This window comes from Protopterus annectens, chromosome 1.part0 (genome assembly GCF_019279795.1).
Source record: "Protopterus annectens isolate FY-2018-M chromosome 1.part0, PAN1.0, whole genome shotgun sequence".
Lineage (NCBI taxonomy): Eukaryota > Metazoa > Chordata > Ceratodontiformes > Protopteridae > Protopterus > Protopterus annectens.
Genome location: NC_056725.1, coordinates 705,665,183 through 705,682,336, shown reverse-complemented (window position 1 = coordinate 705,682,336; position 17,154 = coordinate 705,665,183). Strand labels below are relative to the sequence as shown.

The 17,154-nt window shown below is 38.6% G+C and overlaps 1 protein-coding gene across 1 annotated transcript in view; it reads left to right on the top strand.

The window, feature by feature from the left end:
- LOC122794176 (ras-related C3 botulinum toxin substrate 2) overlaps positions 1 to 17,154 on the top strand; it is a 398,987-nt gene that overhangs the window by 187,823 nt on the left and 194,010 nt on the right. The window contains exon 5 of the mRNA XM_044062387.1: positions 16,247 to 16,406. Within this exon, the coding sequence (XP_043918322.1) occupies positions 16,247 to 16,406 (160 nt within the window). The remainder of the gene's footprint in view (positions 1 to 16,246; positions 16,407 to 17,154) is intronic.

Genomic DNA, 17,154 nt, shown 5'->3' with positions numbered 1-17,154 from the left:
TTAAGTTACTATCAGGAAACAGATAATTGTTCCACAGACAAGTGTCCTTTTTTGTTACACAGATCCAGAAATTTCATCATCAGTTTCTCAGTCTGAAATATTAAGTTAAAGAAAGTCACTGACCCAATATGCATAAAAGATCAAAGGGGATTTGACTGTGAAAAATTCTAGATTCAGTAAACTCCATGTAGCCGCGTGCACTCACGTGTAAACATATAAATTTTTTTGTGGCATACAAATTACAGCATAACTAGCTGAATTATATACTAATGAAGAAAATGCAAACAGTGGGGTGATTCAACAAGCTGTAAAGTAACCATGTAGACTCATGTTGGCCATGTACGTGAAGGTTTACCAAAGACAGGAGTCTACATGAAAACTAGAGCAAGTAATTGTCTATACATTTGTGCAGAACAGACCCTAACATGTAACCCCACACACATTGTGACATTCCCAGACATGTTGGATGTGAGAAATTTATGTTAAAAATAGCAACAAGTCCTTATTAAGTGGCATGACATAAATGCTGCTTTGCACCCCCACCTCCAAATGAACAGTGTAATCATAAATAATGTAGATAGCTAAAAGTGTAAACCCCATATAGAATCCCAAACCTGAATTCCTATGTGCACGTATATACACCTGAGTAATGCCCTCCCTTGACTGTACAACATTGGGCTCCCCTTCAGTTTCCCTGCCTACATGGTTACTGACCATGTAGATTCAGGGCAGTCAACATGGTGAAGATGCAAATGAGGTCAAAATTCATTAGAATTGCTGAATCCCAAAATCTTGTAACCGTGTAGGAATGTTAACATCATGGAGGCACTCCCACAGTGTTCATGTTGAATGCATGGCAACAGTGAATGATGACATTGGGGGGATGTCAGGTTACAGTTACAGAGGTGTACATGTAGGTCTGTGAAGTGTAAAAGAGCATGCAAGCACAATTCACATGTTCTGTGTCATCCTCTTTATTGTTTGCTAAATGTACCTTATTCATCTGGATTAAATTAAAATTGATTTTTAATTTTCATGCTTGTTTGCATAATGCAATGCTTAGTGCAGCCATGGGAAACAGAGCAATGAATGTCAGTTTCTCATGTCACATAACTATTTCTGTGGCAGCATGTGTATGTGTAAGGCTAGAGTATAGAAGGTCCTGGGTTCTACTACAGGGTCTGCAAACTTCCCTCTACTTTTTGAACTGCATGTTTGAGCAATATTACAGGCAGAAAGGTAATAAATTCCCTTGTGTTCACATTAGTTCAGAGTCGGTGCTCATAGTGCACCAATGGGCACTAACAGAGTTCATGTATTTAGTAAAGTAGCAGATGTTTTTCATAGTTGCTAATTACAGCATAAGCAGGTGATTTTAGTATGGTGGAGATATTAAACAAGCTCTGAAGCATCTGTCTCGCCTACATTCTGTTTTTCCTGTATACCTACATCCCATGGGAGTAGACACAAGGAAATTCTAGGCCTGAAATAAAATTGTCTTAACTGCTGCATTTGCAAGGTAAGTCCTGAACCCAGAATGTATTCTGTAATAATATTATGTATTATCCTTGTACATCTTAACTTGGTGTAGTAATTAAGTAAATAGAGGTAGATTTGTCCAGAAAGTACCTTAATATATGTGACAGCAGACTCTTATTTTACTCATATGTGTCCATTACTAAGGTTTTCTTTCTTATTACTCTCCTTTTTCATTGCCCTCTTTGCATGATGCACTACATAATGCAAATAGTGTAAACAGGTAATGGCTGTGTTTATTGGGTTTGCGTGAAGTGTGACGGACCATATGTGAAGCAGATGGCCAAGAATAGTAATGGGATGCATTCAATTAATGCCCTTGGCCATCATGAAAAGCTGTCCTGGAGTACAGATGGTACTGGCTTGTAGTACAGAGTGTGCAATCTTTGTTTTACTGCCATGATATTGCAGTTTACAACAATGCAGTGGAACATACATAACTGTTTCCTCAATATTCTTGTGGCAACAGGTGTAAGTATAGGACTGGCATACACATGGTCCTGGGTTCAAATATACTATATGCCATATAGTATTATTTTTGTGGACCTTAGCAATGCTGCTCATGTTTGCACACCACTTACCAACATGCAAACAGGTGTAACTCTGATGCATGTACACCTTGTTAATCATCGCGCAAATCTGCTGCTCACTGAGCTATGGAATGTACATATGATGCTTTTATGTTGGTGTTTATTGTCCATTTCCTTTGTGTGACATAAAACTACATGTGGAAACATTGCAAATTCAGGGCACCTACTCAGTATACATTATATATTCACAATACATACATGTGTTGTCCCCCCAGGCAATAAAACCCTGGGGGCTCAGTATTTTTTACACACATATATCGACCACACTACAAAGTGTAATATATAATGTTGTGCGCTTCCTCATGGACAGGGCCAGTCGGTGGTGCTGACAATCTTGCTCTTCTAACCTCAAACATCTAACTATGCTCAATAAGGGTACTTGTGTTTTTACACAGCTAGGCTTCAACACAACAAGGATGTACTCTATAGTTAGGCTGCTGGCCTCATATGAACCTAAGAATCTATGTGCCAATGCAGTCCTCCCAATCTGTTGTCCTGCACTTGGCCTGCTGATGTCATCTACCATAAGTCAACCTGCAGCCATGTAAAAGTCAGACTTGTGCTGTGGCACTTGCATAAAGTACTGAGTTCTGTAGTCTGTGTACTTAGCTAGGTAAGGGTTCTGTTATTAATGCAGTCAACAGTGTGTGTGTGTGTGTGTGTGTGTGTGTGTGTGTGTGTGTGTGTGTGTGTGTGTGTGTGTGTGTGTGTCTCTAGTTGGCAGAGTAGATGTGCTATCCCACAGTTACTTTTCGAATGGTATGGCTTGCTAGCCTTTTCATACTTTCACAAGCCTACACATCCATTTAAGGCAGCTTTCCCATCTTGTCTCCCACATGCCCTGCTGATGTTATCCATTATAAGCTGACTTGCAGACATGTAAAAGTCAGACTTGTGCCATGGCGCTTGCGTAGAGTACTGTGCTCTGCAGTTTGTGTACTTAGGTAAGGGTTCTGTTCTCACAACAGGCAACTGTGTGTGTGTGTGTGTGTGTGTGTGTGTGTGTGTGTGTGTGTGTGTGTGTGTGTTTGTGCATGCACACGTGCACGTGTATGTGAGAGATGTTACTTGACATTGCAGAGATCCTTTTACGTGGCATACTGTTATCATCATATGCTCACCAGACAGTACTGATGTACCACCACGTGCTCAACAGACAATGCTGATGTAATCAGCTATATGACATTATTGTATATACAACCATTCCACCAGGGCAGGATCAGACACTGGTCTGGAGCCCAAGCAGATGTCACCTTACGTTCATAGGAGGTTGCTAGGCTATTGGTCTAAGGGCCTTTATAAGCCTAGCCATGTTATGCCATTGTTTCTTTATTGACCAACTTGTATGGTCTATATTTGCAATGCAAGTGTATGAACATCACAGACTGCCCTTATCCAAGAGGGACATGGGTGATACACCCAGGATACATTTACATTCTCAAAAAACAAAACAGCCAGCACTCAACTGGAGCAAATATCTAGTTTTAATGTACAAAAACAGACAAGTTTTGGCCCACAGGCCTTTTTCAGTGTAAAATATATCAGTACATTCCCCATCTTATATATCTTCACATGATATGCTTATTCTATCTCATTAAATAATTATTACAAATGTTCATTAAGTCCAGGTGGAAACAATACCCCCCAATTTTACTATCCAAGACTTTTCTTTTTTGTTCAAAACATTATGCCAACCACTTTTCTTTGATCTATGTGCCAACACCCTGCCAATAATAATGAATTTAAACATCACTGTTTTGTGTATAATAGTAAGTTTATATAAGGAATTAGCCAGATACTTATTTCTAATGCTACTTAGATGTTCTGAAATTCACAATTTTAATGGTCTAGAAGCTTTACCTACATAAAAGGCTGTGCAAGAGCAAATAGCCAGATACATAGCTCAGTCACTGTTACAATTGTCAAACATTCTGATGGAAAAACCCTAGATGTATTCTTACTTGAAAATTCCTTAGTTGAACATATAAATTTGCAAAAAGAGCAATGGTCACAGGGGTAACAACCCACCACTTGAGTGCCATCTATAGTAGTTTGTACAGAATTTATAGAGGGTAAAAATGTTTATAATGGCTAAAGTAACTACTTAAAGTTTTCCCCTTTCGAAAAGAAAATGATCATCTCTTGCCTAACAACTCACCCAACCTATCATCTGTTAATAGAATGTCCCAATGTTGTATCATATCTAAAAATCTATGAGTGTTCCTACCATAGGTGGTAGTGAATCTTATTTTGTTGCTAGAGCAAGGGCCACAATCTTTGTATTTCAAAAGCTTTCTTCTTGAATATGATTGTACTTCCCTACTAGTCTGCCTAACCTTTGCCACTGAATAGCCTCGTTCAACAAAATGACCTATAAGGTCATTGTCAAAATGTATATATTCTTCAGTATTGGAATATATTCTATGTATTCTCATAAACTGTGATTTAGGTATATTTGCTGTAATATGTTTAGGATGACAACTGGATGAGTAGAGTGAAGTGTTGGAATGGTGGAGTTTCCTATATAATGAGCTAGACAGAATGCCATCAGATTGTTTAGACACTTTAATATCTAAGAAGGAAATAGATGTAACATCATAATTTACTGTAAACCTGATGCCCCACTTATTTTCATTCAAATATTGAACAAATTCCTGTAAATATACATCTGACTTCCACACCATCCAGCAGTCATCCAAAAATCTTTGCCAGATATCAATTTCACCAAAAAAAATGTTATGATGTATATCATATATTATTATCTATTCCAAATACCCCATAAAGTGGTCAGCATAGATGGGTGCGAACGATGCACCCATCGCTGTACCCCTCAATTGCAAAAAACATTTGGTATTGAAGAAAAAAACATTTTTAGATAACACATGCTCTGTTAAGCATAACAGAAATGTATTGAAACCTGAGCTATCTAAGGACATTCTGTTTAGCCAATACTCTAAAGCACACAAACCGGCCCAATGAGGAATACTAGTATATAAAGACGTAACGTCTAAAGTACATAGTAACCAGTTAGACTCTAATTGGGCATCATAAATAATATTCAAAAATTCAGTGGTGTTTTTATCCTGGCTCTCACTCCTGATAAAAGTTACTTTAAATAAACAGCCAAATAGGCAGACAAAGGTTCAGTCAGAGAGCCTTTACTGGACACAATCGGTCTACCCGGTGGCTGCTGCATGTCCTTATGGATTTTAGAGAGAAGGTAAAAATATTGAGAAGACAGATTTTTAACCTTCAGATGGAACATTCTAAGTTTGTCAATAATCCCCTCACTAACAGCAGACTCTAGAAACATGTCAATTTCTTTTTTGAAATCAGAAGTGGGATCATAAGGCATGCATGCATAGAATCTATTATCTTACAGCTGTTTGTCAGCTTTGGTGACATATAAAGATGTATCCATAATCACAGTTGCTCCACCTTTATCAGCTCGAGCTATAACTATATTTTTGTCATTTTTCAGCTGTGTCAAAGCATTCCTTTCTTCACTAGATATATTAGAAGGAGAAACATATTGTTGACTATTTAACCCAAAATGTAACTCCTTAAGTAGACATTTCTGAAATATTTCTACATTCTTATTCATAGGTGGAATGAATGTTGATTTATTAAACTTAAAGCCACTGTTTTCACTAACAGATTCCCCATTCTGATAATATAGTTTCAAATTAAGAAGTCTGCAAAAAGCATATCAATCTTCCACAAAAACATCCTCAGGGACAAAAAACCCTGAAATAAAACTGAGGCCCTTGCTCAGCAGCAAACATTCAGATTCAGACAAAACCAATGAAGAGATGTTAATCACATTACTGGAAGACACTATCTGACTTTCAGGAAGTTCAGCATGGCTTCCAGAGATCCATCGATCCCTATTTTTGGACTTATGTTTCCTACCCCCTCCTTCTTTTCCTAAAGGTAAAGGGGTCATGTCAGAATTAAATAACAAATTGTCCTGCATTCCCATAAATGACTTTTTAGTAGCTGGTGGCATTTGCTGTAGATCTACCTCTGTATCCGTATATGATGAGTCTTCTCCTAAAGTATCACTCATAGATTTTTTCAAAATAGACTTATTTCTTTTTCTTTTTTGCCCAGTAAACATAAATTTCTTCTGAGCAAATCTAACATTCTTTGCCATTTTTAGTAAACTCAAAGGGCTTACCTAATTGGTAGTCCCTTGAGTCTCTATTGAATTTGCCTATCTTTCTTCCTTTTAAACTTTGTTCAAAAAGAAGTAATTCTTCTCTCAACTTATTGAAACCTTCTTTATAAATATCAAGCCCTCAAAATATTTAACTTTCTCACAAATTTGAGCAACTTCTGGTATATATATATATATATATATATATATATATATATATATATATATATATATATATGAATCTATTTTTCATTCATAAAAATCATGTAAGGTTTTTACAAACTGTAAAGTAGTTTTTTGTTGAATATCTGTTAATAGAATGTCCCAATGTTGTTGTATCATATCTAAAAATCTATGAGTGTTCCTACCATAGATTATCCCATCCAGTTGACTAAGTTACACTTAAATAAGGTAATTAAGGAGCTCTGTTTATGTGAATTGGGATTTTTTTCCAGAAGAGTGGCAATCTCTGGGAGACATATGTGTCACTCCAGCATATCCTGCTAATGTCACAAACTAGGTTAAGATCCCTAGAGTGAGTGAATCTTATTTGATTATGGTGATTTGTTAGATGTATTTAAATTCATGTGATTAACTTACTTGCTATGTCTGATGAAGTGTCTTAGATAGACATGAAAGCACTTAACACCAATTCATTATTTTTTGATTTATATTAAATTTTTAGTGAACTCCATGAGACCGTGTTTGTCACTTTATTGTTGGATTATTGGATTCTACTGCTTTTGTTTCTTTGAGGTGCTTAATTTTCTGACTTAAGTGTTATTTCCCCTTGAGTGAATCTTGTACCATGTGACTTATAGATGTGCAACATTTCTATGAAGCCAGGGTCTGAGACTGCTCTGTAGGCCAGGCACAAGTCACCTCTCAGCAGCCTATAAGATACAGAGTACAGTGACATGGCCTTCAATCTGTCCATGTAGGTCATGTGCTGCAGGCCATGAATTGTCTTGGTGAGGAACCTCTGAGGTATCTCTAGCTGCTGCAGGTGAGGTACATACACAAGGGAGCATTGTACTGTATTAGTGGTCTGATGAAGGATGAGTACAGATGAGTTATAACATAGAAGGCCTTCCTTACCACTGTAGACACATGGTGATAGCAGTTAAGGGTGCTATCAACTTGTGTTCCCAAATCTCTCGCCACAGGGTTTCAGCTAAGGGGTATACTGTTAATATTGTAATATGCAGGGATTTCCCCTTGGGTGTAAGGGATGATAATGCATTATTTATCATTTATTTTGAGTTTATAGCTTTGGCACCAATCTTTTGTCTGTGTAAGGCCTTTTGCAGTATGTCAACATCATTGGGGGACCAATTTGCAGTCATTGGTGACCATGGTAAGACACAGGCCCCCTATTTTCCCCTGGACATCTAAGAAATACATTCCAGACTGTAGGGGTCCCAGCACAAATCCTTGTGGTACACCAGTTGTCTGCTGCTAGAGGTGTAATCCCAAAATTTGACTGCATGTGTTCTGTTGATTATCCAGTTTGCTATAGTGACATATGGGTTAATTCCCAGCTGTGTGAGTTTATCAATGATGTCTAGGTGAGGGATTGTGTCAAAAACCTTGACTAAGTCAAGACAGGCTGTATGTAATGTTTTGCCTTCGTCTAGGGCTTTGGTGACATTCTCAAAGCCATCCACCAGGTTTTAATAAGCATTACCTACCCTTAACAAAGCCAAACTGTGTCTGGACAACAGTTTGAAGGTCCCCAATGCCTTTGTTGATAAGGTCCATGATTATTCTCTCCATGGCCTGGCAGATATGGCTGGTGAGGCTTAAGGGTCTATAGTTCCTAGGGTCAGTTGATGGACCCATTTTGTTAGGAATGTGCAGGAAGGAAATAGGAAAGAACCATAGCTAACCATTTCTTCAAGAATAAAACATGAACATATATGCACAAAGTTTGCTGAATTTAGACTGTCACCTCCAGAGAGAGAGAGTGGGGACCAAAGCACAATCTGTTGCATATGGAATTGGACCGAATCATGTGTGTCATGAAGACACGTGCAAAATGGATAGCTATGTGTGGGACAGGTGCCCCTTTTTTGAGAGAGAAAGAGAGAGAGAGGGAGAGAGTCTGGATGAGGTAAGTTGGGCAGGTGAGGAAGCAATTGCAGACAATACAAACAAGACAAGATATTGGGATGGTGAAGGATACATGTGGTCGGTGAACACCATGGTTGGGGTGAGGGTGGGATATCTAGGTCCCATGCACATCAAGGTGGTTGACAGTGAGAATCTAGTCTTCATGCAGTGGATTGCCATCACTGTCACCTCACTGCACCACTGGCTGCAGTGCCTGATGTCTGTGCCTTCTATGAGTGCTCTGCATGAGGATGGAGAGCGGGCACTCCTTCCAGAGTAAGTGTGTGCCCACAGTGTATTGCACAATCCTATGCATCATCCCTGGCAGTTCATCATGGGTGATAAACTCACCACCTCTGCCACTGTCCCTGGAGGGAGCTACAGGCCTATCCTCTGTGGCAGAAGTACCTGAGGGGCTGGGTAGTGCAGGGGTGGCAGAGAGGTTACTACCAGGTTCTGCACCAGATATGCAGGGCAGAGGTGCTGAAGCTGGTAGAGTGGGGGCAGGTGGATCCCATGGGACAGGCCTACCCTGTTGTGCTGTGGGAAAAACAAAAAAAAAGAAAAGAGAGAGAAAGAAAAGGATTGGGGTGAGAGAAAAAAGGCAGAGCATTAGCAACTTCATATGTGGCATACAAAGCACTGATACAATTATCTGACTCTATTCTGTTACCTTTACTTTTAACATAACAAACTCCTAACAAGTTTCTTCCTTACTTTTAAGAATACCCAATTCATAACAGAGACATTATAGTACAGATTGCAGCCACCAATCCTTGATGTGTGCATATATTGCACATATACGTGTTCCAGTTATACTGATTACAGTTTATAGAAGGTTGTTTGTGCCACTGGTATAGAGGTGTAAAGTTACATTCCAATAATGATGAAAATCTAACAATATTGTATATTTGGGAAGAGTGGTTTTTGAACCCACATCCAATGACTACTCCCAAATACTGCACTGCTCTTTTTTCCTACAGACTACTGCATGCATACTTTTCATTTTACAGTTTAGAGATGCATGCTCACTGTTATGTGAAAATATTGCACCATTGCTTTGTGCTACATACTAAGGCATGCATAGTTTCTTTTACAGTTGAGATATGCATGCTCAATTTGATACAACTGTATTAAATACCAAATAAGCGGTCCTTGCAATTACTATAGAAATTATTATTATTATTATTAAAATACTGTTTAGACAGTACTGTTTTGATGCATACATACCACATGCTTTTCGCATCCTTACTAAATGTATAACATGCGGACCAAACATTCGAGGCTTGCTCTGCAGCAGCTGTGGAAAAAACAGAACACCATTATGACTACCAGTCTTGACTATATTCAGCTTTTAACTCTTACAATTGCTCAATGAAATTGACACTTACCCATCTATGGGGTGGCCCTTTAGGAAATTCCCCAATCCAAAGGTTGAGGGTATCCTTCTTCCTCCTCTGGAGGTCATTGAAGTAATGTCTGCATTGTGCACCAGAGCGTGGGATACCTGTAGCACTGGTTAAAGCCCTGGCAATACTATTTCAGGCTTCACATATATATTCTGAATCTGAATAGTCCCCCTGCAGCAACCAGGGCCCATGGTCCTTAACTAGGTGTCTGACAAAAATTTTGGATTCCTGGACATCCCACCTGTGCACCAGAAAGCGCACACCCTCTCCAGCAACTCCTGTGTCTGTCATAGTTTAAGCTCAATGTAGAATTAGCATTTCCTGCCAACTGCATTTCATATGCTGATGTTTTCCCTCCTGTTGCACATCTCGTGCTTACTGAGAGGGTGCACATTTTGGTTTGGCAACATTTGAAAATGCTGCACATCTCTTACCATTGCACAAACAAAGTAGGTGAGGATGTGCACTGACTGGCACTATGTTTGTGCAATGGTGAGTGATGAGCAACAGTGGCGAACAATGCAATTTCTAGATTATTAGGTATACAGGCACTTTGTAAATGTGCTAGTTAAATGTATCATGAATCCGGTTATTTTACACTTACAGCTATTACCACAAGAAGGTTGAGAAAACAGTTGTGTATGTTGCACTTCACTGCTATAATCTGCAATCTCACAACAGTAAAACAAAATTTGCACACTCTGTACTAGAACCCCAGACCATCTGCACTCCACACCTACACTTAACAGCTGCTGTAATGGGATTAGTAGGATGATATCTGCTATCTTAGTAGTTATTGTAAGGTTCTCACTATTAATCATAGCATAACGCCACTTACCATGTTTGCATAATGCACAATATTATTAAATGAATGCATCCAGTTTATATGTGTGGCTGTCCAGGTTCTGTCTAAAACCTGGATGGTCCATTCCTCCAGTTTGTGCGCTATACTGCACTTTGTGCAAACTAGGTGAGAACAGTTAATCATGTTTATGTCAAGTGGTGCATTACATAAACACTGGTCAAAAAACAAATATTAAAACCAAAAGGGAGACTGTCCAGAGTTTTGCAGAATGTCCAGATATTTGCATCATATTTTTGGCCTGCTCCTTGTAAAATGTGTGGTTTACTGTGGAATCACTGAAGACTGAAGTTAATATATGATGACATACATTTTTGTTTCGCACTTCATATCCTTCAGAAAATGCATGCTGGCTGTTTGCACCCCCCCCCACTGGTTTAGTGTTTGACCACATTTCTTGCACTAAAAGGTTGTGTAGAATGATCCACATTCAGTGTACAAGTTTCCTGACCAGCAACATTGGTGTGAGCCATGAAACCTTGCTTGCGCGTGCTGTCCATTATTAATATTCATGGCTCGATGCTGCATGATGCCACATGAGGTGCAGTATCGCATACATGAATACAGTCTGTGTAGGCTCTGCACAGAACCTACATGGTTTATTGAATTCTGACCCAAATTTCTTGAGCTTTAAAACCAAGAACAATTACCAAATTGTCCCATACATAATATCTGTCTATTACAGCTTATTTTTTTTGTTCCTGTTTTCACAGTTAGTCCTCTTTTCATTAAAAAAAACTGTTTTAAATTCTGTTTGTTGCTGTTCTTTTTTACCTGCTGTCACTGCTGCATACATTTTAGTTACTGCATTATCTTCTGCCACAAAACCGGACTCATTTTCAGTTTGTTGCTTTCCTCTTTTACTTTCTGTCACTGCTGCATAAGTTTTAACTGCTGCATTTTCTGCTGCCACATCACTTGGTTCCTTTTCCACATTACCATCCTCGGCACTTCTGAAAAAGTTATCTGCCATCTCACCCCATAAAACAGCAAAACTGTCACCTGTATCATTCTGCTCATTTGTTTTCAACAGACATCATCTGCAAGTCTTCCTGTCACCAGCTTTGTTATCTGCACCACTCTAATGGACTGGCTTATTTCATTTTCCACTGAGACAGTTAAACGCTGCTCATTTGTATTCCTCAACTCACAGAAGTCTTTATCTGCATTTTTCCAATTTTTCTCCAAATTCTCATTTTCCACCATCAAACTCACCACAGCTTTCTCTCTTCTCCTCCATGCTGCTGGTTCCCTTAGACCTCTTCCTTGCTGCAGTAGGAACCCTTTGGCACCATCTAGCAGCTCCAAAGAGTAGGGGGGAAGTTCCCCAATGCTCTGGCCAAATTTTTTCTAGTGGTATAAATACCACCTCATCTCTCCACTGAAGAGTGTTTACAAGACAAGTGAACTAACCAGATCAAAAAATATATATATAAATAAATAAATAAAAATAAATATAATATTTTTGTTAGTGATGAATAAAATATGTAGATGACCTGCCAGGAACAGAGCTAAAATAATTTCTTGCTAGACTTTTTTTCACGTTTCACGTCACCATATTTTCAAACTCAGTCTGTAAAATTTGGAATCAACTTCCTCCAGACCTTATAGCCCAGACTTCCACTACACTATTTAAGACTAAATTGAAACTCTTTCTTACTAAGCACTGGCTTTGCTCTTACATCAACCCTAGCTGATCTAGCTCCTCTTCTACCTCCTATTCTTCACCTATATCCCTTACACTTTCTCCCAAATCTATTTCTTCAATTTATTTTTTTCCTCCCGACCTGAGATATGACTATCTCAACTTTATACTATACTTTTCTAGTAACACTTATGTAAACTTTTTTTAAACAACTTAAATTCTTCGCTCACTTTTAGCTGTACTTGAGTAACCTCCTTGTCTCTCTATCCCCCTTTTTTTCTAACTTCCTGAAATTGTTGTTTATTGCCTTGCTTATTTTATTTTATTTTATTTATTTTTATTTTACATTTGTTGACCGGGCTAGTCTGGCTGGATAACAAGTCCATTTTCAGCAGAGGCCCGAGGAGAAAAGCTCCACTATCTACTAATACATTACATACAACTAGGTCACTTAAGAAATACAGCTTATAGGGAATATAACATTGCAAGGGAGAATTCAACAGTAATAAAAACAAATTTTCCTGAGGAAAGAAATGTACTGTTTGTTAATTTAAACAGATTTTGCAGAAAAGTATATAATACATAAAGTTCTAATAGTAGTAGAATCAGAAAACAGGAGTTGGAGTAGAGAAGAAAGGAGTGGAGGAGTAACAGTTTAAGAAATAGGGTAAGTTAGTCAGGTGTACTGCAGGAGCAGAGCCAGTGGTTTTGGAAGTACAGTTTAATTTTCTGTTTGAAAAGAGGCAAAGATGTAGTTAGAGTTATATCACTAGGTAGAAGATTCCAATTTCTACCTACTGTATTTGTGAAGAGACAGTCACCAGCAGAGTTGTTAGACTTAATAGATTTGGCCATCAGTTTGTGAGAAGAGCGCAGAGAGTTGAGATTGTTATAAGGGATTATCAGTTGAGAGAGAATAGGGGTGTTGTCAGGTTGATATAGTATATTATGGGCAATAGAGAGTTGAGGGATTTGCAGGTAGTTTTGGAATTCAAGCCAGCCTAAGAGTTTTAAGTTAAGACAATGATGGGTTCTGAAGGGGTTACCAGTTGCGAAGCGAGCTATATTGTTGTAGCAGGTTGCTAATTTAGTTAGATTGCATTTCTTAAGGTTGGTATAAATAGGGGAGGCATATAGTAGAGTGGCTAAGAGATGGGATTGAGCTATCTTGTTTCTAGTTGCTGGGGTTAGAAAGGGTTTAATTCGATAAAGGGATCCTATTTTTCTGTTAACTAGTTTTATGGTGTTGTTAATGTGTTGATCGAAGGAGAGATTATTGTCTATGGTTATTCCTAGCAGTTTTGTTGTGGAATCGGGAGAGATGATGGTGTTAGTGTTTGAGGTGATGGAGAAGTTTAAAGGGGGGGTCCGAGTTGTGGGGGTAAAAAGGAGAAGTTTAGTTTTTTTGGCATTAAGTAGGAGGAATCGTTTAGAGAACCATGTTTCAACTGTATTAAAGACATTTTGGGTGAGTGAGATCAGTTCTGTAGGGGATGGAGCAGAACAAATAAGTGTTGAATCGTCTGCATATTGAATGCAGGTTGCTTGTGGGATAGCAGAATGAAGATCATTGATGAAGAAGGAGAAGAGAAGAGGGCCAAGAATGGAGCCCTGAGGAACTCCGATGGAAATTGGCAAAAGAGTAGAGATTTGGTTTTCCCATATGACTGCTTGTTGTCTGTTGTTAAGATATGATGTGAACCATTTAATAGCTAGGTTATCAAATGAAAGAGATTGAAAAATGTTAGTTAAGAGAGAGTGGTTGACCATGTCAAATGCTTTTGAGAGATCAATGAAGAGAGCAGAAGAGAGAAGATTATTGTTGCGATTTTTGTAGATAGTATCTGTAAAGGAAAGAAGGGCGGTGGTGGTGCTGTGATGAGGTCTAAAGCCATGCTGACAGTGTGCTATAATGTTGTGGAGAGAGAGATATTGTACTAGTTGCTGGTGAATACATTTCTCCATAATTTTGGCTAAGGGTGAGAGGAGAGCAATTGGTCTAAAGTTGGAGTAGTCAATAGAATTACCACCTTTGTGTAGAGGAATAATATGGGAGACTTTCCAGATGTTTGGGATGGAACCCTCCTGGATAGTTCTGTTTATGAGTATGGATATTGGGTATGCAATTTCTTTGGCTGCTTTTTGGAGGAAAAGCGCAGGGAGCTTATCAGCTGAAGGTGTACATGGTTTCAGTTTGTGAATGAGTCTGTAGATGTAAGAGGTAGATATAGGTTTTAGAGAGAAATTGTGAGAAGATTTAGGTGGGTTGTATGGGGTTGGTAGTTGTTGGTGTTCATTTGTCTAGCTAGGGATTGAATAGTTTCAGAGAAAAAAGAATTAAAGGTATTTGCAGTTTGGAGAGGGGTGTCAGGGTTGGCATTTAGTGGGGAGGGAGTTTTGGCTGTACCTGGTGAGAGGAGTCTATTTACTGATAGCCAGAATTGTCTGGAATTGTTAAGATGAGTTTGCTGAAGTTCACAGTAGAACTTTTTTTTGTCAGAGATTATAGATTTCTTAGTCTGATTTCTAAGCTGGCGGTAGTGAAGAAAATCTGGGTTATTTCTATGGCTTCTCCATTTGGTCCAAACTTTATTTCTAATGTGGATGAGTTTCTTAGTTTCTTTAGAGAGCCATGGGGCTGTTTTTGATTTCATTCTAATGGAACGTTCTGGAGCATGTCTATTAAGAATGGATAAGAAAGTAGTATTAAAGAATACAGCTGCATCCTCAAGAGGCAGTGTTTTTAGGGAATTCCAGTTGCAAGCGCTAAGTTCAGCTAGAAAAAGGTCTTTGTTAAAATGCTTGGTACAGCTTGTGATTTATATGCATTGTGTATTTTGTATTTAACATTTTGTTACCATGTAGTAGATAGCGGAGCTTTTCTCCTTGGGCCTCCTCTGAAAATGGACATGTATCCAGTTGGACTAGCCCGGTTAACAAATGTAAAATAAATAAAAAAAATAAAATAAACGTTTGTATATGTTTGTAAGTGATAGATACAGTTGCATTTTAAGATGTCCCAGTGACTGTTTAATAGGAAGAAGTAAGACTTTGTGCTTCCAATAAGTGCTGGAAAAATCTGTCTTAAGATTTGTAAGGCTGACCTGAAAGCTTTTGTGAAGTATATTCACATCATGTTCAAAGTCTGGCTTCACAATTCAGTGCTTTGGGCTGCGTTGACCTGCCACCTTCATGAAGTAATAACCCCATCATGATAGCCAGATTTTTTTCTACTTTTGTTTGGTGTCAGTAATTTATGCTTTGTGATTCATGACCTTAACAGATATCACTTCCTAGCACTGACCCTCATTTGCCAAAAGTTTGACAAATACTCTGGCTGATCTTCATATTCTTTATGTACATCCAGCTGGCCATACTGCTTAACCTTTATCTAGTTTAGTTTGGGCTAAGAACTGTATGTATCTGGGTTTATCATCTGCTGGAAAACTGGCTGTGAAAAATTACAAACACTGACATATGAGCTAAGCCAGAAGGAATGATTTTAATGTATTTCTGTGGGAACAGTCACTAGCTCACTCATTACTGTCTTACTTTGGTCTTTCTTTGCATAAATGTCCACTCTAGAGCTCCCAGTGCTGTACTTACAGTCATTCTATTATATGTCATCGAATAGATTCCTTGCTAAAGTCCATGCAGAGGACATCATCTACTCTATCTGAATGCAGCTTTTTTGAAAGCAGACGTAACGTTTTAGCAGGCTAAGCTTGGCAAACATGGCTATGTCAGAGAAGCCTGTACTGCTGCATGGCTTACAAGTTTTTCACTTGTAGGAGTTCCTTTATAGAGGTTATAACATTAAATTAAACGTACAACTTAAAGCTAATGTAAAGTGCCATATTTGCTTAGGTAATCGTGGACTGCTTTTTCCATGGATGTTCGATACACCAATGTTTTCTTTCTTTCTTTTTCTAGTGGTATCCAGAAGTGAGACATCATTGCCCCAGCACTCCCATAATCCTTGTGGGCACCAAGCTGGATCTTCGTGATGACAAGGACACAATTGAAAAGCTAAAGGAAAAGAAACTTACACCTATCACCTACCCACAAGGTCTAGCACTAGCAAAAGAAATAGGTATGAAATTTACCATTATATTATCTGAAGACAAGAATTCTAAAACGTGATTTTTTTAATTAATCATGCATTTTATGCTCTTAATAGAAAAGTATTTTAAATTTTTCCTAAAAATACTGAAGGTGCAATTATGCAAAACCAGAAAGCTTGTTCACAGAAGGAACATGATTATACCACATGAGAATATGTTATGTATCCATAGAAGTCCTGAGAAAGATGGGTACATTAACTCTTTATGACATTATTAATAATGTATTTTGGAATACTGTTCATAGGTTCATAGGTAGGTACTAGGCTATTGGCCCTTGGGCCTATACAAGCCTAGCCAAAAAGGAACCCTGGCTTTCGCCACCCAAGAAAATTATTTTCCTGTGCCCCTGTCAAGCAGAACCACAGAAGTGATCCCCAGGGTGAATTTCCTATTACCCATCCAATCATCAAGATTTTTCTTGAAGAGTGCTAATGAGGAGCTCTGTTTGACATAGATAGGTAGTCTGTTCCAGGGTATGGGAAGTCTCTGGGACAGGAATCTATCCCTCCAGCATGTTCTGTTTATTGTGGTGACAAGGTTTAGCTCCCTAGAGCGTGTAGCTTGGAGGGATTGGGATTTCTTTTAAGTGGAGCATGTCCAACAGCTCTGGGTTTGACATAGCTTTGTATGCTTGGCAGAGATTGCCTCTGAGTAGGCGATATGTGACGGAGTAAAGCTGGAGTTTTTTGAGACGGTCTGCATAAGGCATCTGTTTGA